The sequence below is a fragment of the Erinaceus europaeus genome, chromosome 4, assembly GCF_950295315.1.
Source record: "Erinaceus europaeus chromosome 4, mEriEur2.1, whole genome shotgun sequence".
Classification (NCBI taxonomy): Eukaryota; Metazoa; Chordata; class Mammalia; order Eulipotyphla; family Erinaceidae; genus Erinaceus; species Erinaceus europaeus.
In genome coordinates, this window is record NC_080165.1 from 60,580,229 (window position 1) to 60,602,861 (window position 22,633).

Here is a 22,633-nt window from a genome sequence, read left to right on the forward strand (position 1 = left end):
CAACCTTTTCAACGTGTTACAACTTCTTCCAGTGCTGTCTGTGGTTTTCCCATGTGGTGACTGAGTTTATTTATTTATTGTTGTACAGTTATTTTATTTAACTTGCTAATCTTAGAGTTCTTGCACTGCCAACCATGCTTGAGAATTCATAAAAGAGAAATGGTACAATAGACAGTCTCATTTACACACAATACACTATATTAACACTTTTTTAAATATTTTTTTTCTTTTTGTGTATATATATATATATATTTATTTATTCCCTTTTGTTGTCCTTATTGTTTTATTGTTGTAGTTATTACTGTTGTAGTTATTGATGTCATTGTTGTTGGATAGGACAGAGAGAAATGGAGAGAGGAGGGGAAGACAGAGAGGGGGAGAGAAAGACACCTGCAGACCTGCTTCACTACTTGTGAAGCGACTCCCCTGCAGGTGGGAGACAGGGGTTCGAACCAGGATCCTTACACTGGTCCTTGGCTTTGCGCCACCTGCACTTCACCAGCTGGGCTACTGCCCGACTCCCAACACTGTTTTAATTATCTTTATTTATTAGACAGCCAGAAATTGAGAGGAGAGAGAGAGAGAGAGAGAGAGAGAGAGAGAGAGAGGGAGAGAGGGAGAGAGACAGAGAGACACCTGCAGCCCTGCCTCACCACTAGTGAAGCTTTCCCCTGTAGTTGGAGACTGGGGGTTTGAACCTGGGTCCTTGTGCATTGCAAGATATGGGCTCAACCAGGTGTGTCACCACCCAGTCCTGAATTTTTCCATTGTATTGGATAAGACAGAGAAAAATTGAGAAAAGAGGGGGAGATAGAGAGGGCGAGAGAAAGATAGACACTTGTGTACCTGCTTCGCCACTTGTCAGGCCTCCCCACTGCATGTGGGAAGCTGAGGACTTGAGCCCTGATCCTTGAGTGGATCCTTGAGCTTAGTACTATGTGCACTTACCTAGGTGTGTCACCACCTGGCCCCCGAGAATTTCACAACTTTTTAAAAAAGTTTTAATAAAAGTTGGAATTTAAAATCTCCTGCAGGTCTTCAGATTTCTAGTACACCATTTCTAGTATGCCATTAAATAATATGTCCACATAATTATTTCAATTCATTCCTCAATAACACAGCCCCTAGCAAGACTTTGCTAGAAAACATACTTTTCAGGGGGAAAATATGTGGTTCTAGGTCCAAGAGAGATTTATTAATATTTTGGTTCATAAAAGAAATCTATTAAACCAAGAATCAATCTCTGATTTTTTGCTTAATCACTCAGCCTCCCCACAACTGCCTGAGCTACTAATTTCAGTATTTCAGAAAGACGGCATCCTGCCTGCCATCTCCAGTATACCACCATTATTGCCAGAAATGGTTGGCAGGTCCTTGTCAGAAGATACGGTAACCCCCTCTAGGAGTGTGATTCCTGTGGTGACACTTTCCATCAGGGTTGAGCTACAGGAAAAGACTTCCCCATCAGGATAGTTTTACTCACTCATTTGCTCCACTCTTGCCTGGAGCAAATCTGCAATTCCTGCATCTATCTGCCAGAGGGATTTATTACAGAGAAACCTAGACTCTGCGTCAAATGGTTATGTACCAGTTGGAAAGATTTCTATTGAACCAAAGATACAAAACTAGAAACTAACCAGACTATCTCATTAGGTGGAAAGGGATTTTGCAGTAATCCTGGCTAGCTTCCTTGAGTTCCTTTTAAGTACTTATTATTACTGAATATTTCATACTGTAGTGATTAAAAGCAGAAGTGCTACATTATCTGTCTTTTGCCCCTGACTCTCCCTCTGAGACATAAAGATGCACTGAGAAGCTGACAGCAGAGCCAAACTGAGACAATCACTGTCTCTACAGAATGTTTCACACCATCGATCCTGGGCACAGATTATCAGGAGCCGCTGTCAAAAACCATGTGAGAGCCAAGAGACTTAAATAGGTTTTAGAGTAAGGTTCTGCTCAGTGTTTTTAATTCATGAAGATAGATCAGTGGATCCCTTGGTCTACTGGTGTTGGGATTTAAACCCAGGGCACTAGGGAACTTTCTTCTGTTTCCCTAGTGAGCCCCACACACTGTCTGCTTATGTTTAGCTGCAGGGACTTGAGCCAGGCTGCCTAGAGTTGGGGCAGTCAAATCCCAGTAGAACCACTTTATCTGTAATTCTAGAAAAATGAATTAAACCTTCTGGATCTCAGTTTCATCATTTATAAAGTGGAGGTGGGGAGACAGGGGCTGGGTCGTGGCTCACTTGAGTGACATAACCATGAAGGAGGACTGGGGTTTAAGTCCCCAGACCCCACCTGCACCAGGGAAGCTTCATGAACAGTGGAATAGTGTTATAGGTATCTGTCTGTCTGTCTGTCTATCTATCTACCTTTCACTCTGTATCAAAAAGAGAAAGAAAAAGGAGAAAATGGCTGCCAGGAATGGCAGAGTCATGCAGGCACTGAGCCCCAGTGATAGCTCTGGTGCCCCCACCCAAAACAAAAGGGTAAAAATGGGAGGGAGTTGTATTTTTACTTCATAGCATTATTGTGATAATTCATTTGGAACAATACCTAGAAAACTCTGGATCAGCATTATGGCTGCCTAAAAGACTTGCTCATATTGTTTTGATTACCCTTATTTTATTACCAGATGTTTAAATACTGTGAGATTGCTTTTATTAAAAAAAAAAGAGGAGGAGGTCCTATCACCAGCTGAAATTGTTAAATATATATAGCTCACTTGCTAACTACTTGTCTTTCCTCCGTCAGTTGTAAGTTTTATGAGAAATCTGTTTTCTTCACCCCTGTAGCTCCAAAATTTAGAGCTGGGCCTGATCCACAGCACATGCTCAATAAATATTTGTTGAGTGAATCAATGAAAAACCGAGGGAATGTAGCTCTTTGTACTTAATTCTGTCACCTAGTTTACCTCACAGTGTAGTTACTCCCTCCCTCACATACCTCCTTTTTGATTCAGAGCCCAGACTACATCATGCTTTGCAGTTTTGCCTAAACTTTTACCACAGTGATCAACAAAGATCTGGTGATAGACAGGAAAGAAGGAGAGCAGGAAGAAGGCAGATGTGAATGCACAAGTTTAGGAAGCACATATATGTCCCAGAGTGTCAGAGGGTGAGGGAAGAGGATGATTATATTGTATACAAGGAGCAAATGTTGAATAAAATAATCTCAATCAGGTCAGAAAATATAAGAGTCCTTCAGATGGGAGAGTGAGGTGGGAAAAGCTGGGGCTGAGGCCCAGGGCAGGCAGGAGGCTCAGCTGGGCAGAAGATGCAGGTAGCTGAGATAAACCTTAGAAAGGAGCTGCAAGGTGTCTGCAGAATTAGAGGGTGTCTAGTTGCTTGAGCACTTTTTATAACTACATCCTCCAAAACTCTGTGAAAGGTATTCCTCCCACTAGCTCCACCCTGACCCACCCCTCAAAAAAGTTCCCTAGCACCCAAGAGAGATAGAGATAAGTTAGACTTATTTTTTTTTTTTACAAATAAATATCTTTGTTATCTTTACCTTTTATTTTATTTTACTTTTTATTTAATTTATTATTTTTTTAATTTATTGGATAATGACCGTCAGAAATTGAGAGGGAAGGAGGAAATAGGGAGGGAGAGAAACAGAGAAACAGGGGCTGCATGGTAGCACAGCAGGTTAAGTGCACATGGTACAAAGAGCAAGGACCAGAGTAAGGATCAGCGTAAGGATCCAGGTGTGAGCCCCCAGCTCCAATCTGCGGGGGGGGGGGGGGGGTCACTTCACAAGCGGTGAAGCAGTTCTGCAGGTGTCTATCTTTCTCCCCTCCTCTCTCAATTTCTCTCTGTCTTGTCTAACAACAACAACAGCTATAACAACAATAACAATACAACCACAACAAGGGCAACAAAATAGGAAAAATAGCCTCCAGGGGAGGGGGGGGGGAAGCAAGAAAGAAACAGAGAGACACCTACAGCACTGCTTCACCACTTGCAAATTTTTCCCTCTGCAGGTGGAGAGTGGGGGCTCAAACCCAGGTCCTTGCACATTGTAGCACGTGCGCTCAACCAGGTGTACCACCACCTAGCCCCAGTTAGACTTAATTTTAAAAAACAAAAAACATAGCTGAACAGTAGAGCACTGGATTCAAATCCCTGCACATGTCAGAGTTGTACTCTGGTCTCTCTTTCTCTATCTCTCATAAAAACAAAATGTTGGGCCTTAAAGCCAGCCCCCCTGCTCTGTTTACATAATCATTGTTTTGCCTGAAAGATCCCCACCACGGGGCCAGGTGGTGGCATACCTGGTTAAGCACACACACTACAGTGTGCAAGGACCCAGGTTCAAGCCCCTGGTCCCCACCTGTTGGAGGAAAGCTTCATGAGTGGTGAAATGGAGCTGCAGGTGTCCCTCTGTCTCTTTCCCTCTGTATCTCCCCCTTCCCTCTCAATTTCTGTCTTTATCCAATAATAGATGAATAAATAAAAAAAATTAAAAAAAAATGGGGAAGCAATTACAGAAGCCAGACCTTCTACCTTCTGCAACCCTCAACGACCCTGGGTCCATGCTCCCAGAGGGATAGAGAATGGGAAAGCTACCATGGGAGGGGGTGGGTTATGGGGATTGGGTGTTGGGAATTGTGTGGAGTTGTACCCCTCCTACCTTATGCTTTTGTTCACTAATCCTTTCTTAAATAAAAAATTAAAAAAAAAAAAAAAAAAAGATCCCCACCACATATCCCCTCAGGGTATTGCTAATTCAGTTAAAACCATCGCAACAGTTGCTAAGGACGCTTTCACCTTCCCAGCATACCTTTTGCCTCTCTCCGCCCCCTTTCCTAGCCATTTCCATTTCCAACTTGCCACTTCCAGTTTTTACCCTATAAAACCTGCTGCTCTTCCAGTTTCATTCTCTTTTCTCTTCCACATCCCGACCCGGAGAAGGGCTGGTGGGCTTAGTGGGAGGCAGCCATTTTGCTAGCTCCACGTAGCCTAAACTCCTGCGCTCATACCCAACTCTGGGGCATCTTTGTGAATAAAGATTTGTGTTCTTGCTCCACCACAAGTTCCTGGTCTCTTCTCTCTCCTCCGCGACGCAACCTGACTACAAAAGAGATTTTTTTTTTTGAAAGATCAACAATATAATGCAGGATTTAGCTCATCCTTTTGCATACACACACTCACACAGAAACTCAGACACAAATACATACAAAGAAGTGTATGTAAACACAGACAAGGAGAACCACGTACACAAACACACCATCATATGAACACACAACACACAGAGTTCTGTCTTATGAAATATTATGATTAGAGGCCTGTGTCAACCCTGTTTCACTTATGAAAACAAAACTTAAGCATTTAAACCAGTTTCTATCTTACTAACAATGGAGAGGGGACAAGAGAGGAAGGGAAGGAAGCTGCCCAGGGTTTCTGCAATGGAACACGAGAAGGGTGTCCCCTGAGTCAGGAGTTGAGCTGGTCTCTAGGCAGCCTTACTCCAGGGTGCCTCTGGGGGCTGGAGATTGTTCCTTAACAACTTTCAGGGTGGGGAAAATTGATTGGAAAAGAAAGGAGGAGAGGAGAGTTGGGGGTGGGGGGAGAGGGAGGAAGAGAGACTGATTACAGCAAAGTACTCTGGACTAAGGGGAGCTGGAGTAGTAGAAGGGGAGAAGAGAAAACTTTGGGAACCCAGGATGAAGTGGTAAAGAGGGAACTGGGATGGTGATGGAAGTGGGAAGGGTGTGCAGATACCTCTCACAAGGAGATAAGAAACTATACTTACGTGTCAACAACTGCCCTATAAACCATTATTTTCCCAACAAAATAATTTGGGGGAAAATAACAAAATAAATAAATAAATAAAAGGGAGGAAGGCAGGAGGGAAGGAAGGAAGGAAGGAAGGAAAGAAGGAAGGGGTCAGGTGGTGGCACATCTGGTAAAGTGAGCTGAGTTCAAGCTTAAAGGACCTGAGTTCAAGCTTACACTCTCCACCTCCAGGAGGAAGGTTCATGAGTGATGAAGCAGTGCTGCAGATCTCCCTGTCCCTCTCTATCTCCCATTGATTTCTATCTGTTCCTATCAAATACACACACACACACACACACACACACACACACACACACATTTTTAAAAATGAGAAAGAGAGAGAGGGGGACAGGAAAAGAGAAAGGGGGTGGAGGGGACAGCCTGGGTAGTGGCATAGCAGAGAAAGCATTAGGTCCTGAAATCAGTCCTCAGCATTATATGTGTCAAAGAGATGCATATTCTCTCTCTCTCTCAATTTTATTTACTTATATATTTGTTGGTTTATTTTTAATTATTATTATTATTACCTCCAGTGTTATCACTGGGGCTCCATGCCAGCACTACGAATCCACTGCTCCTGGAGGCTATTTTTTTCCCCTTTTGTTGCCCTTGCTGGTTATCGCTGTTGTTGTTATTGTTATTGCTGTCCTTGTTGTTGGATAGGACAGAGAGAAATGGAGAAAGGAGGGGAAGACAGAGGAGGAGAGAAAGAGAGATACCTGCAGACCTGCTTCACCGATTGTGAAGTGACTCCCCTGTAGGTGGGGAGCCGGGGGCTCGAACCAGGATCCTTAAGCCAGTCCTTGTGCTTCGCACCATGTGTGCTTAACCTGCTGCTCCACCATCCAGCTCCCAACAATTTTTTTTTTAAAAGAAAGAAAGCAGGAAAAACAGTATCATTCCATGTGGAGAGGCCAATAGAAGAGCCCAAGAGAAGAAGATAAGGCCACTAAGGGCTTTGATGTCTGAGAACAGTAGTAACTGGTGTCAGGAGTTCTGGGGATAGGAAGTAGTGGGTGATGGAGATCCAGTGAGGAAAAAATAAGTAGAAACAGATGGAAACTTTTACACATTTTGAAATCATTGGGAAGAGTCACCACAGAAGGAGGTCTGTCTTCTGTGGGATCTGGTTGCTCAAAGAGCCTGGCTTTGCAGGTGACAGCAGTCAAGAAGTGAGAGGCACTGAAGAGTCAGTGCCTTCTAGGAGCTGTGGGAAGAAGGAACACCTACTTTTCTCTGGGGAAGTCCATGTCGTCTCGCTTCCTCTTGACACCTTGATCCTCTGCACAGAGCCCCTTCCTTCACTGAGATGGAAATGACCACAAGAGTTTACAGCATTCCTGTCCTGGGCCCCCCTAACCCCCTCTCCCACTCCATTTTGTCTCCTCTTCTCCCTTCTCTAGAGTAAATGACACTTTCTGGTCAGATTCTATACATATAATTGTTTTTATTTTTTATTTTTATTTTATTTTTTTGCCTCCAGGGTTATTGCTGGGGTTTGGTGCCTGCACTACAAATCCACTGCTCCTGTGGCCATTTTTTCTTTTTTTTTTTTTTTTTTTGCATAGGACAGAGAGAAATTGAGAGAGGAGTGGAAGATAGAGAGGGAGAAAGATAAGACACCTACAGACCTGCTTCACTCCTTGTGAAGTCACCCTCCCTGTAAGTGGAAAGCCAGGGGCTAGAAGCAGGATCCTTGCATGAGTCCTTGCGCTTTCTACTATGTGCACTTAACCTGGTGCACCACTGCCCATCCCCCTACATATAATTTTTTAATTACTGATGTAATAATGATTGACAAGACTGTAAGATAACAGGGGTACAATTCCATCCAATTTCCACTACCAGAGTCCCATATTCCATCCCCTTCATTGGAAGTTTTCTTGTTCTTTATCCCTCTGGGACTAAGGCCTAAAATTCTAGATGGAGTACAGAAGGTGGAAGGTTTGGCTTCTGTAACTGCTTCTCTGATGGACAGGGATGTTGGCAGATCGATCCATACCCCAGCCTGTTTTTATATTACCTTGACCCATCAATAGGGCTCCCAATAGGACTCTGGGGAGGTGAAGTTCCAGGACACATTAGTGAGGTTCTATACATATAAATGATTAAACTTTAAAAGAAATCTATTTATTTATTCCCTTTTGTTTCCCTTTTTTGTTGTAGTTATTATTGTTGTTATTGATGTCATCATTGTTGGCTAGGACAGAGAGAAATGGAGAGGGGAGGGGAAGATGGAGAGGGGGAGAGTAAGATAGACACCTGCAGACCTGCTTCACCACTTGTAAAAAGACACCCCCCCCCTGCAGGTGGGGAGCCGGGGGCTCAAACCAGGATCCTTACACCTGTCCTTGCGCTTTGTGCCACCTGCAGTTAACCCACTGCACTACCATCTGACTCCCCTAAACTTTTTTTTTTTTTTAACCAGAGCACTGTTCATCTCTGGCTTATGGTGGTGCCCAGTATTAAACCCGGGACCTTGGAGTCTCAGGCATGGAATTCTTTTTTTTTAATTAATTAATTAATTTATTTATTTATTTATGAGAAAGATAGGAGAGAGAGAAAGAACCAGACATCACTCTGGTACATGTGCTGCCAGGGACTGAACTCAGGACCTCATGATCTAGAGTCTAGTGCCTTAGCCACTGTGCCACTATCCAGACCACAGGCATGGAATTCTTGTTTGTATGTCCACTATTCTGTATCGCCTGCCCACAAATTATCACCATCATCATCATCAATTAGAGACAGAGAGGGGGCTGGGTAGTGGCTCATCTGGCTGAGAGCACATGTTACAATGTGTAAGGTTCCAGCTTTAAGCCCCCAGTCCACACCTGCAGAGGGAAGCTTCACAAGTGGCGAAGCAGTGATGCAGGTGAGTCTCTCTCCCTTTCCCTTCCCTCTCAATTCTTTTTTTAAAAATATTTATTTATTCCCTTTTGTTGCCCTTGTTGTTTTATTGTTGTATTGTTGTTATTATTATTATTATTGATGTTGTTGTTGAATAGGACAGAGAGAAATGGAGAAAGGAGGGGAAGACAGAGGGCGGAGAGAAAGAGAGACACCTGCAGACCCGCTTCACTGCTTGTGAAGGGACTCTCCTGCAGGAGCCAGGGCTAGAACCAGGATCCTTAAGCCAATCCTTGCGCTTTGCTCCACATGTGTTTAACCCACTGAGTTACCGCCCGACTCCTCCCTCTCAATTTCTGTCTTCATCCAATAAATAAATAAATATGTAAGTAAAGTGGGGAGCACCACAGCACTGAAGCTTCCTTCAGTGTGGTGGGGGCTGGATTAGAACCTGGGTCATGCACATGGCAAAGCAGTGCACTATGCAGGTGAGATGTTTCACTGACCCTCCAGGACTCAACTTAAGCATCTCCTACAGGAACACCTCCCTGATTTTTTAAAATTTTATTAGTGATTTAATAATGATTAAAAAGGTTATAAGATAACAGGGGTGCTATTCCATACAGTTCCCAACATCAGAGTTCCAGGCCCCATCCCCTCCATTGGAAGCTTCCCTATTCTTTATCCATCTCTGGGAGTATGGACCAAAATTCCTTATAGGGTACAGATGGTGGAAGATCTGACTACTGCTCCTTGATTCTTTTTTTTTTTACACTCTCATAAACTTCTTTTAAAAAATATTTATCATTGGATAGAAACAGAGAAATTGAGATGGGAGGGGGAGATAGGAAGAGAGACACCCATAGACATACTTCACCACTTGTGAAGCTTCCCCCCGCGAGGTGGGGACCAGGGGCTTGAACCCAGGTCCTTGTGCACTATAATGTGAACGCTTAACCAGGTGTGCCACTGCCTGCCACCCCCATTCTTCACCCTCTAAGAATTGGGATTTGTCTGGTTGCTCTGCCCTGCTTCTTCTAGCCCTCCACCCCCCTGTACCTATCATGCTGGATCCAAATATATGGAGTTACCGTTACCTATCCCCTCACTGCATGGGAGCCCCTGGAAATATGGATTGTATCTTGCGTTCTAAAGTATTTTGTTCTTCCCAGCTCAAAGTCTGTAAGTGGTCGACACTCAGCAAACATTGAACATGGAGATGGACAAGAGGAAGGCCAAAGGGTTTCACAGGGGCGTGTGACAGGTCTCAGAGCACTGCCCTCCCTAGACACCCTGGTACTGTTGGAAAAGCATGTTTTAGGCTTGCTGGGTCGTTGCTGGGAGCTGAGGGAGTGTTTCTAGTGGCAACCGAGGGTATAAAAGAAAAGGACTAGAGAAGGCAGCAGGAAGAGGAAAGGAAAGTGAAATTTTAGTCTTTGTGGGCATTCTCCCACCTGCAACCACTTAGAATCTTCTCCACAGGGTTATCAAAATAGCTCACTGGACAGTGAACTGCTTTGCCATGTCTGTGACCCAGGTTCAAGCCCAACACTCAGCAGGAAGTTTCAATGCTGTGGTTTCTCCTTCCTTCCTTCCTTCCTTCCTTCCTTCCTTCCTTCCTTCCTTCCTTCCTTTCTCTCTCTTTCTCTCTCTCTCTCTTTCTTCCTTCCTTCCATGCTTCCACTCTTTCTTTCACCACCAAAGTTATCACTGGGACTCAATGCCTGCACAACTCCACTGTTTCCTCCCTTTCTTCCTCTCCCTCCCTCCCTTCTGCTTTTTTTTGCCTCCAGGGATATTGCTGGGACTTGGTGCCTGCACTATGAATCCATAGTGCTCCTGGAAGCCATCTTTTTTCCCCATTGTTATTGTTGTTATTGCTATTATTGTTGTTGCTTTTGCTATTGTTGGATAGGACAGAGAGAAATGGAGAGAAGAGGGGGAAGACAGAGGGGGAAAGAAAGATAGACACCTGCTTTTGTTCACTAATCCTTTCTTAAATAAAAAATTTAAAAAAAAAAAAAAAAAGATAGACACCTGTAGACCTACTTCACCAATTGGGAAGCGACCTCCCTGAAGGTGGGGAGCTGGGGGCTCAAACCAGGATTCTTGCACGGGTCCTTGTGCTTCATACTATGTGAACTTAACCTGGTACATCACCACCCGGCCCCCCCACCCCCAGGTCGGAGGGAGGCTATTAACCACTCACCAGCCCAACCACCATTTGGGACACAAGAAATAATGAGCCATTCTGTGATGCTGAAGGTCTGTGTCCCTTCACTCCTATCACATGCCTGATGTTGCTCTGAGTGCCGGGAAAGCAGCACTAAAGAAAACATGTTGCTCATGCTTTTCAGGGTGGAAGTAACTTGATGGAGTGTAGAAAAGCAGAGTGGGGTGGTCCAGGAGCTGGTGCAGTGGATAAAGCACTGGACTATTAAGCATGAAGACCCAAGTTCAATCCCCAATAGCACATGTACCAGAGTGATGTCTGATTCTTTCTCTTTCCCCTCCTAAATTTCTCATAACTAACTAACTAACTATATATATATGAAAAAGAAATAAAGAAAAGTACATCAGGGGTGGGGGTAGGTTCTTAAGGATTGGAGTAAGTAGGTGATGTTTCACCTTGCTTGCTAGGCAAGGATCACCTGGTGACTTCTGAACAGCTATTTGAAAGAAACAATGGAGGAAGTCAGTGACTACCTGGGGCAAGGACATTCCAGGTGGAAGGAACAGCAAAGGCAATGATACTCAAGTGTACTGGGTATGTAAGAGGCAAGTCTGCTAGAGCACAGGATTTGCATCCCTGAAGAATCAGTTTGTAGGTTCAATCCCTGGCACCACCATAAACCAGAACTGAGAAGTGCTCTGGTCTCCCTTTTTCTCTGAGTCTTTCTTATAAAAATAAATGAGAGAAGAAAAAATAAAACATATGAGGCTGGGGAGTCTCAGTGGAATATAGAGGGTTCTAGAAGGAACAGAGGATGAATGACTGATCAGGAAGAGGAAACAGAGGTACTGACACTTTTGTGAAATCTTGGTGTAGAGGAGTGCATAGCATTGTATCTGGCTCAGCTAGGCTGGGGACATACCTTATTGGTTTTCAGCCATGAGGCTGAGGCTCGCTAAGTCCCAAATCAATAATGCTGAGGAGCTATAGTTTAGAAGGCAAACTGGACTAAGCTAAAGTTTATTGCTGACTGCCATCTGGTGGACAGTTTGGAAACTGACCTGGATCCAAATCTATCCTTTAGAGGGAGGTGGGAATAACTGAGCAAAATTGAGTGACTTCTAAGAATTGATAGATTGGGGAGTCAGGCGGTAGTGCAGTGGGTTAAGCGCACATGGCACCAAGCACAAGGACCACTGTAAGGATCCTGGTTCCAGCCTCTGGCTCCCCACATGCAGGTGAGTCGTTTCACAGGCAGTGAAGCAGATCTGCAGGTTCTCTCCCCGTCTTCCCCTACTCTCTCCATCTCTCTCTGTCCTATCCAACAAGGACATCAACAACAACAATAATAACTACAACAACAGTTAAAAAAAAAACAAGGGGAAAAATCAAAACAAAAAAATAATTGTTAGATTAGAAGGGGCTGGGTGGTGGTGCACCTGTTTGAGCTCACATGTTACAATGTGCAAGGACTTGGGTCACAGCCTCTAGTCCCCACCTTCAGGGGAAAAGCTTTGTGAGTGGTAAAGCAGTGTTGCTGGTGTCTCTCTGTCTATCACCTCTATCCTCTTGATTTCCAGCTCTCTATTCAATAAATAAAGATAATACAAAAAACATTTTTTAAAAAAAATGAATTGTTAGATTAGGGGCCTTATGGGAGCATACTTGGTTGAGTGCACACATTACAGTGCACAAGGACCTGTGTTCAAGCCCTTAGTTACCACCTGCAGAGGGGAGGCTATGTAAATGAAGTAGTGTTGTCAGTGTCTTTATCTCCCCCTTCTTTCTCAATTAGTGTCTGTATCTATCTTAAACAAAAATAGTTTCTAAGGGAGTCAGGCAGTAGCGCAGCGGGTTAAGCGCATGAGGTGCATAGCACAAGGACCGGCAAAAGGATCCCGGTTCAAGCCCCTGGCTTCCCACCTGCAGGGTAGTCCCTTCAAAGGCAGTGAAGCAGGTCTGCAGGTGTCTATCTTTCTCTCCCCCTCTCCATCTTCCCTCCTCTCTCCATTTCTCTCTGTCCTAACAATAATGACATCAATAACAACAACAATAATAACTACAACAACAATTAAAAAAAACAACAAGGGCAACAAAAGGGAAAATAAATAAATATTTTAAAAAATTTTTTTAAATAGTTTCTAAAAAGAATTGTTAGAATAGTATCTGGTGCTTACTGCAAGTTCAATCTACATGGACTACTGTCACTGTTCTCATAGTTTGGAGGAATGTGGTCAAAACAGTGTCCCTTGACTTCATTCCCATCCGATACCTGTTATTCATCTTGGGAAGACTGTGGCAGAGAATCACATGCACACTGTAAAGTTGGATGGTCTAGATGCAAATCTTGTTACATAGCCTCGATCACATGACCTGAGTGCCCTAGTTCTCAGTTTCATTATACCACACAGAGACAGGGAACATTAGCATTAAGCACACATGGGGGGGGGGGAACATGGGCGATAGCATAATGATTATGTGTTTAACCATTTAACCATTTCAGTCCTCCACATCAACATAAGCCAGAACTGACCAGTCCTCTGGTGGGGTGTGATGGGGAGCACACAGGGTGGGGAATGTAAATAGCTCTCAGAGCTCAGTAGAAGCTGTTCTCCATTTGTTACTAATCATGGCATACCAGTTCTCAATAGTAGGGGTATATATTGCTTTAGAATTTTGCTTCTCATTACTGGTCTCTCTCTCTCTCTCTCTCTCCCTCTCTCTCCCTCTCTCTTTCTCTCCTTTTAACTCTGTATCTTTCTTTCATTAAAAAATAAATCAGGGGCTGGTTTAAGTGCACATGGTGCGAAGCTCAAGTGATCAGCACGAAGATCCAGGTTCAAGCCCCCGGCTCCCCACCTGCAGGGGGGTCACTTCACAAGTGGTGAAGCAGGTCTGCAGGTATCTATCTTTCTCTCTCCCTCTCTGTCTTCCTCTCCTCTCTCAATTTCTCTCTGTCCTGTCCAATAACAACAACAGCAGAAATAACAACAATAACAGTAACACCAACAACAACAATGGAAAAAAGATGGCCTCCAGGAGCAATGGATTCATCATGCAGTGATAACCCTGGAGGCAAAAATAAATAAATAAATAAATAAGCTAATTAATTAAATATTTTTAAAAAGAAACAAATACATACATATTTCATTTTATAAAGTGTGGACAAGGTGGTGGCACACTTGGTTAAGTGCATGTTACCAAGCACAAGGAACTGGGTTCAAGCCTCCGCTCCCCACCTGCAGAGGATATGCTTCATGAGTAAGTGAAGAAGCAAGTCTGCAGGTTTCTATCTTTCTCTCTCTACCTCCTCTTCCTCTCTCAATTTCTCTCTATGTAATAAAAATTAGAAATAAAGAAAGGAAGGAAGAAGAGAGAGAGAAAGGAAGAAAGAAATTTAAAAAAAAGGAAAAAATGGTTGCTGGGAGTGGTGGTAGATTCAGCAGTAGGCACCAAGCCCCACCAATAACCCTGGTGGCAATTTTTTAAAAAGTATAGGCAGTAAATATACTAAGACGGATATGCTGAAACTGAGTTTTGGACCATATGTCAAATTTAATTCAAGATTAAATTCAATTTCTTTTTTTTTTTTAATTTTTAAATATTTTTTATTATTGGGTAAAGACAGTGAGAAATTGAGAAGGAAGGGGGGGGATAGAGAGACGCCTGCAGCCCTGCTTCACCGCTCATGAAGCTTTCTCCCTGCAGGTGGGGACCAGGGGCTTGAACCTGGGTCCTTGTGCACTATAATGTGAGTGCTTAACCAGGGGCGCCACCTCCTGGCCCCAATTAAATTCAATTCCAATTCAATAGCTATGGTATGACTGGTTTGTGGCAGTTACATTGGAGAGCAAAGTTACCTGGCAATTTAGTTTATTGTTGTTGTTGCTGCTGTCAGGATGTCACCACTCTAGGCAGAAAGACAGAGACAGAACTTCTCCATCAGTACAGACAGGTTTATTGGGTAGTCCAGCTCCAGCAGGACTCCGCAGAACCCCACATCTTTGGGGCAATTCACAAGAGAAAATCTAGAAGCTAAGGGTGTGCAGAGAGGAAGGGACAAGGAATCAACAGCACACAGCAGTGAGATGAGAAAGTAAGCACAAAGGCAGCAGAGGACTAAACACTGTAAGCAAGCTGCCAACACACACACATGCTAACCTTCCCTCCCCAGAGAATCACTTTTACAATCAGAACCCCCCACAGGCAAACACAATCCAACAGAAGGCAGGCAGGGAAAGCGGGACTCCATGTTGGGGAGCACTGTGCCTCTCTCTCTTCTCAGTGGCGCAGTTCAGTTTGACTTGCGGTACAGGGTCCTTGGCCCTACAGGTGTCCACTGGTCAACTATACTGCTGGAGGAGCGCTTGCGGCGTCCTATTTGAATGGTGGTCTTGCACTCATTGTAAAGTTGGTAGGCGTACTTGAAGACAAAAGGAAGGAAGAGGAAATGCAGAAGCATGCGGGAGATTTGGAAGAACAAGAGCAGGTAACTCAGTTCCCTGAAGAGGTCCCGAATACTCCCGATGATGAGCAGGACTAGGGCAAAGTTGGTAAACTCATAGACAATGATCCACAGGGCATAGCACAGCAGACCTATGTAGTGATTCACGTGGAGGCAGTAGAGAAGTGAGATGCTTATTATGATGGTGATGATCGAGAGGCCAATGCTAATGGCCTTCCTGTGGGCCATGAATTCAAGGAATGACCAGGACCTTGTTTCCAGGTATATGTTATACCTGTTGTCGCTGCCAATGTAGGAAATCTGGTTCACGTCGAAGATGAGGAACTGGATGGTGCTGAGGACAGAGAAAAGGCCCACTATGGAGGAAAGCATTTTGTTGTTCATTTTGTACTGGTTTTACTGGACTGTTTCCTGTAGAGGAAAAGAAAAAAATCTAGATGTCAGTGGAGGAGCTGAGAGATAGGGTTGTATATGGACAGGCAGTGGCTTAGAAGTCAAGGGACATGGGGTCTGGTCCCTCCTGTGGCCTAACTAGCCATAGGTGACCACAGTTTTAGATAAGGGCATCATTGGCCTGGGATACATGTCACTCATGCCTGTCTCTGTTGTGCCAGCTGCAACTGTGCCACTGGATGGTTAAATGTGCTTCTGCCTGTGTCAGCCTGTGTGGTTTAGGAAGTACCTGGATCCAGAATAACACTCTATTAATAGAGTCAGTTCGGGGCTCCTGAAAGAAGGTCCTTAACCCAATTCTAACATAGTGTATGTGGAACCAATGATCAGTTCTTAGATAACAGCAGGGTGTTCAAGGATTCAACTCAGTGACTGGGGAAATAGTTCAGGTGGTAGGGCATCAGCCTTGCCTGGCTGAAGCTCCTGGTTGAATCCTTCACATCGCATGTACCAGAGTAGTGCTTAGGCCTATCTCTCTGTCTCTGTCTCTGTCCTTATCTCTATCTCCTTTCTGTCTCAAGTGAAATTCTCTTTTCTTTTGCCAGTAGCAGTTTTTTGTTTGGTTGGTTGGTTGGTTGTTTTGTTTTTCTAAAATATTCATTTCTGCTGTTGTTGTCATTGTAACTGGCACTTGACTCCTCTGGACCAATTTTTTTCAGATAGAGAAGGAGTGTAGGTGAGGTGGGATGGGTGGGGAGGGTGACCACCGCTTCCTCCAGTGCAGTGGAGTTACTTATGTGACAAAGCAGGTCTACTATTAAGGCAAGTTATCTTGCTGACTCTTATTTTTTTAACTTTTTTATTATCTTTATTTGCTTATTGGATAGTAGAGACAACCAGAAATTGGGAGGGAAGGGGTGATACAGAGAGAGAGAGAGAGAGACACCTGCAGTCCTGCTTCACCACTTGTGAATCTTTCCCCCTGCAGGTGGGGACCAGGGGCTTGAACCAAGGTCCTTGCACATTGTAACATGTGCACCTAACCAGGTGCACCTCCACCTGGCCTCCAGTTATTTATTTTTAGACCTGAGCATTTCTTAGTTCTGGTTTATGCTGGTGTTGGGGATTGAACCTCATAGCAGGTCTTTTTTTTTAATTACTTAAATTGTAGCGAAATATATGTGAATTTTACCACTTCAACTCCTTTTTTTTCTCAGTCAATTAAAAACTTGAAATACAATTGACATATGCACTATACTCATTCTAGGTATGTATACTGCAAAATGATCACAATATATCTAGATCTTAGTGTACAACTTTTGAGTGTACAATTCAGTGGTATAAAATGCTTTCATACTGTTGTGCAACCACCATCACCACCTCCCATCTCCAGACTTTTTTCATCTTGCCCAAGGAAACCTTGTACCCTTCAAACACTAACACCTTATTTTCCCTTGCCCCAGCCCCTATATACCTCCATTCTACTTTCTTTCTCTGCATATGTCATATAAGTAGGGTCATAGACTATTTGTATTTTTTTATCTGATTTGTTTCACTTAGCATAATTTCTTTCTCTTTTCCCTCTCTTTCCTCTTTTCTTTCCAGACCACTGCTCAGCTCTGGTTTATGGTTGTGTGGGGATTTAACCTAACACTTTGGAGCCTCAGGCATGAAAGTCTCTTTGCATAATCATTATGCTATATCCCCCACTTGTTAGCATAATATATATATATATATATTTAATTTTGTTCCTGTCTGAACTTTATTTTATTTGATAGGACAGTGAGAAAAATTGAAAGGTAAGGGGGAGAGTGAGAAAGAGAGACACCTGCAATACTCTTTCTCTGCTTGTGAAACCTGCAGGTGGGAAAAGCTTGAACCCAGATCCTTTTGTGTAGTAATGTGTATGCTCAACCAGGTGCACCACCAGCTGGCCCGTAGCATAACATCTTTAAGGTACATCTCAAATACTATTTTTAAAAGATTTATATCAGGGCTGGAGAGGTAGCATAATAGTTCTGCAAAAGACTTTCATGCCTGAGGCTCTGAGGCCCCAGGTTCACCCCAACACCACCATAAGCCAGAGTTGAGCAGTGCTCTGGTAAATATAAACAAATATTTGTATCAAATTGATGCTGGGTTCTCTATTTCTATATCTCTAGTCAATAAATATATATATTTAATATTTTACTAGATATAGACAAAGAGAAAATGAGAGTGGGAAAGGGAGATAGAGAGTGAGAGAGAGGCACTTGCAGCTCTGCTTCACCCCTTGTGAGTCCTTCACCCTGTAGGTAGGGACAGGGAGCTTGAACCCAGGTCCTTGCATATGCTCACATGTACACTCAACTGGATGCACCACCACCTGGCCCCTAAATGTGTAAGTTTTTAAATAAAATATTGTAAAATACAATAGCCCGGGAGGTGGTACAGTGAATAAAGTGTTGGACCCTCTAGCATGAGTTCCTGAACTTGACCCCTAATACTGTATATACCAGAATGATGTTCTGGATCTCTCTCTCTAGTAAATAAGTCCTTTTTTTAAAAAAAACTCTTAAACTTTTTTTTAATCTTTATTTATTGGATAGAGACAGCTAGAAATTAAGAGGGGAGGGAGAAGGAGACAGAGAGACACCTGCAGCACTGCTTTACCACTCATAAAGCTTTCCCCCTGCAGGTGGGGCCCAGGGGATAGAACCCAGGTCCTTGCACATTGTAATACATGTGCTCAACCAGGTGTGCCACCACCCGGCCCCAAATAAGTTTTTTAAAAAACAAATTTCAAAAAGGTTTATTTATTTATTTATTTATCTAAAAGGGAAAAGACAAGCCAAAGAAATGCTATGTCATACAGTGCCAGGGAATGAAGCCAGTGTTTCACATTGTATTTGTCCCACTGAGCAGCCTCCCCCAACACCATCTCAATTTTTTTTCTCTCAAATCATTTTCCTAGAGAAAGATAGTTGTACAGGATAGTTGCTGGCACATGGGTATAATTGCTTATGTATTGAGATAGTTGTATGAACACCATTCCCACCATGACCACCTCTTACACTATCCTCCCCATTCTGTGTGACTTCATAAAAGAGCAAATTGGTAAACTGAATTTCATTGAAATAAAGCATTTCTGATGTCCAAGAAGGAGTTCAATAAATGAAAATACAGGAAAAACCTCTACAATTATATATTTGATGGAAGACTTGTATCAAAAGAATATAAAGTACTTTCAAAACTCACCAATAAAAGAAAAATAGATCTAATTTTCAAAATGGGAAAAATATTTAAACTGGCACCTTACCAAAAAAGACATAAGGATGCTAACTAAATAAACACACAAAAAAGTTCTTAACATCATTTATTACCTGGGAAATGTTAGTTAAAACCACAATATGTATCATTATATAGTCATTAAAATGGGTATAATGAAAACTTTGTGGACTCTGTTGACTGCTGCCAAAGATGTGGAAGACTGGACTTCTCATATACCACCTGTGAGAATATAAAATGGTGCAACAGTTACTCTGGGGAAGAAACAAAGTTGCCAGCTTTTCTTTTTAAAAAATATTTTTAATTTTTTTATATTTATTCCCTTTTGTTGCCTTTGTTTTGTTGTTGTACTTATTATTGTTATTGTTATTGACTCCCAATTCCTTTTTAACTTTAAAAAAGAAAAACTGGGGAGTCGGGCGGTAGCGCAGTGGGTTAAGCACACTTGGCAAAGAGCAAGCACTGGCGGAAGGATACCAGTTTGAGCCCCCAGCCCCCCACCTGCAGGGGGTTCACTTCACAAGCAGTGAAGCAGGTCTACAGGTGTCTGTCTTTCTCTCCCCCTCTTTGTCTTCCCCTCCTCTCTCCATTTCTCTCTGTCCTATCCAACAATGACGACATCAGTAACAACAACAATAATAACTACAACAATAAAACAAGGGCAACAAAAGGGAATACATTTTTTTAAAAAGAATGTATAGAATAGCAAATCAGCATCATGGTGGGGATGGTGCAGGAAGGAGCAGGAGACGGAATTATGCCTACACTTTGGAAGAATACACATGTTTAGTAGGTTGTGGAGATGATTTCGCCAGGATAAACTTATATCAGAGTTTATCAAATTTTTCTATTTTATTTTTGTGATATACTTACTAGTCTTTATTATAATCCATTAAAATGAATATATCTTTTAATAAAAATGGCCACCCAGTGGGTAGGGGAGCCTAGAAATACCACATTTAGGTTCTTAGGGTTATCCTTCTACTTAGTAAATAGATATGAGATCTCACTGCCCCATGGCCCAGAAAGAAACTCACTTAATGACCCCACCTTCAGATAATTGTATCTACCCAATGGTATCTTGCTTTTTTTTTTTTTCATTGCTCAGCTCTGGCTTATGGTGGTGCAGGGGATTGAACCTGGGACTTTGGAGCCTCAGGCTTGAGAGCCTCTTTGCATAACCATTATGCTATCTACCTGCTGCCCCTTTTATTTTATTTTTCTTATTTTTTTATTTATAAAATGGAAATACTGACAAGACCATAGAATAAGAGGGGTCAATTCCACACAATTCCTACCACCAGAACTACATACCCAACTCCCTCTCTTGATAGCATTCCTATTCTTTATCTTTCTGGGAGTATGGACCCAGGTTCACTACAGGGTACAGAAGGTGGAAAGTCTGGCTTCTGTAATTGATTCCCCACTGAACATAGGTGTTGTTGACAGGTTGATTCATATTCCCAGCCTGTCTCTCTCTTTGGGGAAGTGGGACTCCAGGACACATTGGTGAGGTCATCTGCCCAGGGAAGTCAGGTTGGCATCATGGTAGCATCTGGAACCTGGTGGCTGAAAAAGAGTTAAGATATAAAGCGTAACACATTGTTGACTAGTCATGAACCTAAAGGCAAGAATATTGCAGATGAAGATTTGGGGTCTCTGTTTTGGAAAAAGCTAGTAGATCTGTTTTAGGTATATTCTAAGGGGGCCATGACTTCACTAGTTTTTGCCTGAGCCTGACATCCAATTTTTAGGTGGACCCACATTATTGTCTGGAGAGATGCTGTGTCATAGTTTAAAAAAAAGGACTAGAAAGCTGGATCAGGGAAGACAGTATCTCCCAAATATGGGAAAAGTACATAAATATTGTTAAATGTAAACCATCAATTTGATTTGGGGCCCATATTCATAACAGGAGCCTATGTAACCTCTGCATCCCTATAGGTCTGAGCTCACATTCTGTGGTCACAGCTAGGAACATTCCAGGCTGCGCTAATTTCAGGACCCATCTTCCTCAGGTGGTAGGTAGAGTATGTTATCCAATCTCCCTTTGGAGAAGGGACCATTACCTACCCTTCTTGATCCACATTGAGGGCAAGATCCTATAGGAGCCCACAAAGGGGTCCATTATGTTGTTCCTGATGGAGATGGTCGGTGACAGTGGCGAGAGAGATCTGTTAGAGGTCTAGGCCCATCATGTCTGTGTGGGAATCCCAGGACTCCCCTATTAGGGCCCCAGGTGATGGGGTGGCCTGGCCTGATAGTGACTAAAGAAACACCATTAAAGTATGCCAGTCTCTTGAGAGGGAGTGGGAGATAGGAGAGAGGAAGAGATATACTGGCAGCAGTGCTTCAGCACTGGTGGAACTGGGGCTTGAGCCCAGGTCCTTGCACGTGATAATGTGTATGCTCAACCAGGTGCACCACCACCCAGAAACATCTGCCAGAAACAGTCCATGATTCACTTTGTATCCTGCCTGATTAAGGATCCCAATATAAGCAAATGGTTAAAGCTAAGTGAGGACATTTACCTATCTTACCAAAGCAGTGCCTAGCTCTAGCTTATGAAGGTGCCAGGGACTGAACACAGACCTCAGAGGCTCAGGCACAAAAGTCTTTCTTATTTTATTTTATTTTATTTTATTTTATTTGTTTATTAATAAGAAAGATAGGAGAAAGCAAGAACCAGACATCACTCTGGAACATGTACAGCTAGGGATTGAACTTAGCATCTCATGGTTGAGAGTCCAGTGTTTTATTCACTGCACTACCTCTTAGACCACACTCTTTTGCATAACCACTATAATCTCCCTGATTGAATTGCTGGTGCTCACGTGGGTGGCCTCACAACCGAGATAGCCGCTGGCTTCCCCATCACCAATTCAAGGGATGTGTGTGATGCAGAAGGGACAGCCAGGAGAAATTCAGGTATGAACTTACAATTTTATTCAGAAAAGAGAGGGCTTATATAGCGTGGAACAAAGAACATTTTCACATATGTCAGTAATCATAAGTTTCCAAAAGGTCAGTACCCCTATGGTGGGGAGGGCTAAGGAATGACGGGAATTGATGAGATTCCAAAAGGTCAAAGCAGTTAGTTTCCATGAAGCAAGAGTTATTATCTAAAGGTATTAAGAAAAACATGGTGGTTAAACCAGCAGAGTGAGATAAAGCAGAGAAGGGCAGAGCATTGATGTAAAGCATGATGATCAAAGAATGGAGAAATAAGGTGTGTGTGGGTCTCATTGTTAAGTTACTGGGAAGGCAGTGATGAAGTGTATTTTGTATGTGATCAAAGATGGTGAACTTATAGTGAACTTTCAAGCAGGCAACCATTTGGTTTGCAGCAGGGGAATGAGTTAAGTGTTAGAGGTTGCAGGCCTCTGTGAAGCCTGGGAGACTGACAAGGGGGAACTGAGTCAAGAAAGCGTTTCCCTCCAAGCTCCATCCCTGAAAGGGAGAGACTGACAGGTGGGGTGTCTTTTCAGACCTCCATCTCAAGGATGGGGGAGTTCCCCTATGCTCTACCATGCTTTCACATAATCCCACACTTAATGTTTGAAGTAGAAGCTTGTTCAGTTTGGCTTCCATTCTGACTTAAATTACTAAACCTAAAACTACTTAAGCTACTAACTTAAGCTTTCTGGACCTGAACTTAAATGTGAAGTTCATTGTTGTATGATAATATGAAATCTTATACAG

General features: G+C 43.0%; 2 protein-coding genes across 2 annotated transcripts in view; both read right to left on the reverse strand.

The window, feature by feature from the left end:
* Positions 1–14,741: 14,741 nt before the first annotated feature.
* Positions 14,742–19,145, reverse strand: TMEM217B (transmembrane protein 217B). The gene is made up of 2 exons (XM_060189734.1): positions 19,027–19,145; positions 14,742–15,682 (listed from the first exon to the last, which is right to left on the reverse strand). Exon 2 carries the CDS (start codon positions 15,653–15,655, stop codon positions 15,101–15,103), a length of 555 nt encoding a protein of 184 aa, XP_060045717.1. The 5' UTR covers positions 15,656–15,682; positions 19,027–19,145; the 3' UTR covers positions 14,742–15,100.
* Positions 19,082–22,633, reverse strand: part of TMEM217 (transmembrane protein 217) — a 37,008-nt gene continuing 33,456 nt past the window's right edge. Inside the window, exon 3 of the mRNA XM_007517832.2 lies at positions 19,082–19,153. The gene's annotated coding sequence lies outside the window, so the exon portion shown is untranslated. The remainder of the gene's footprint in view (positions 19,154–22,633) is intronic.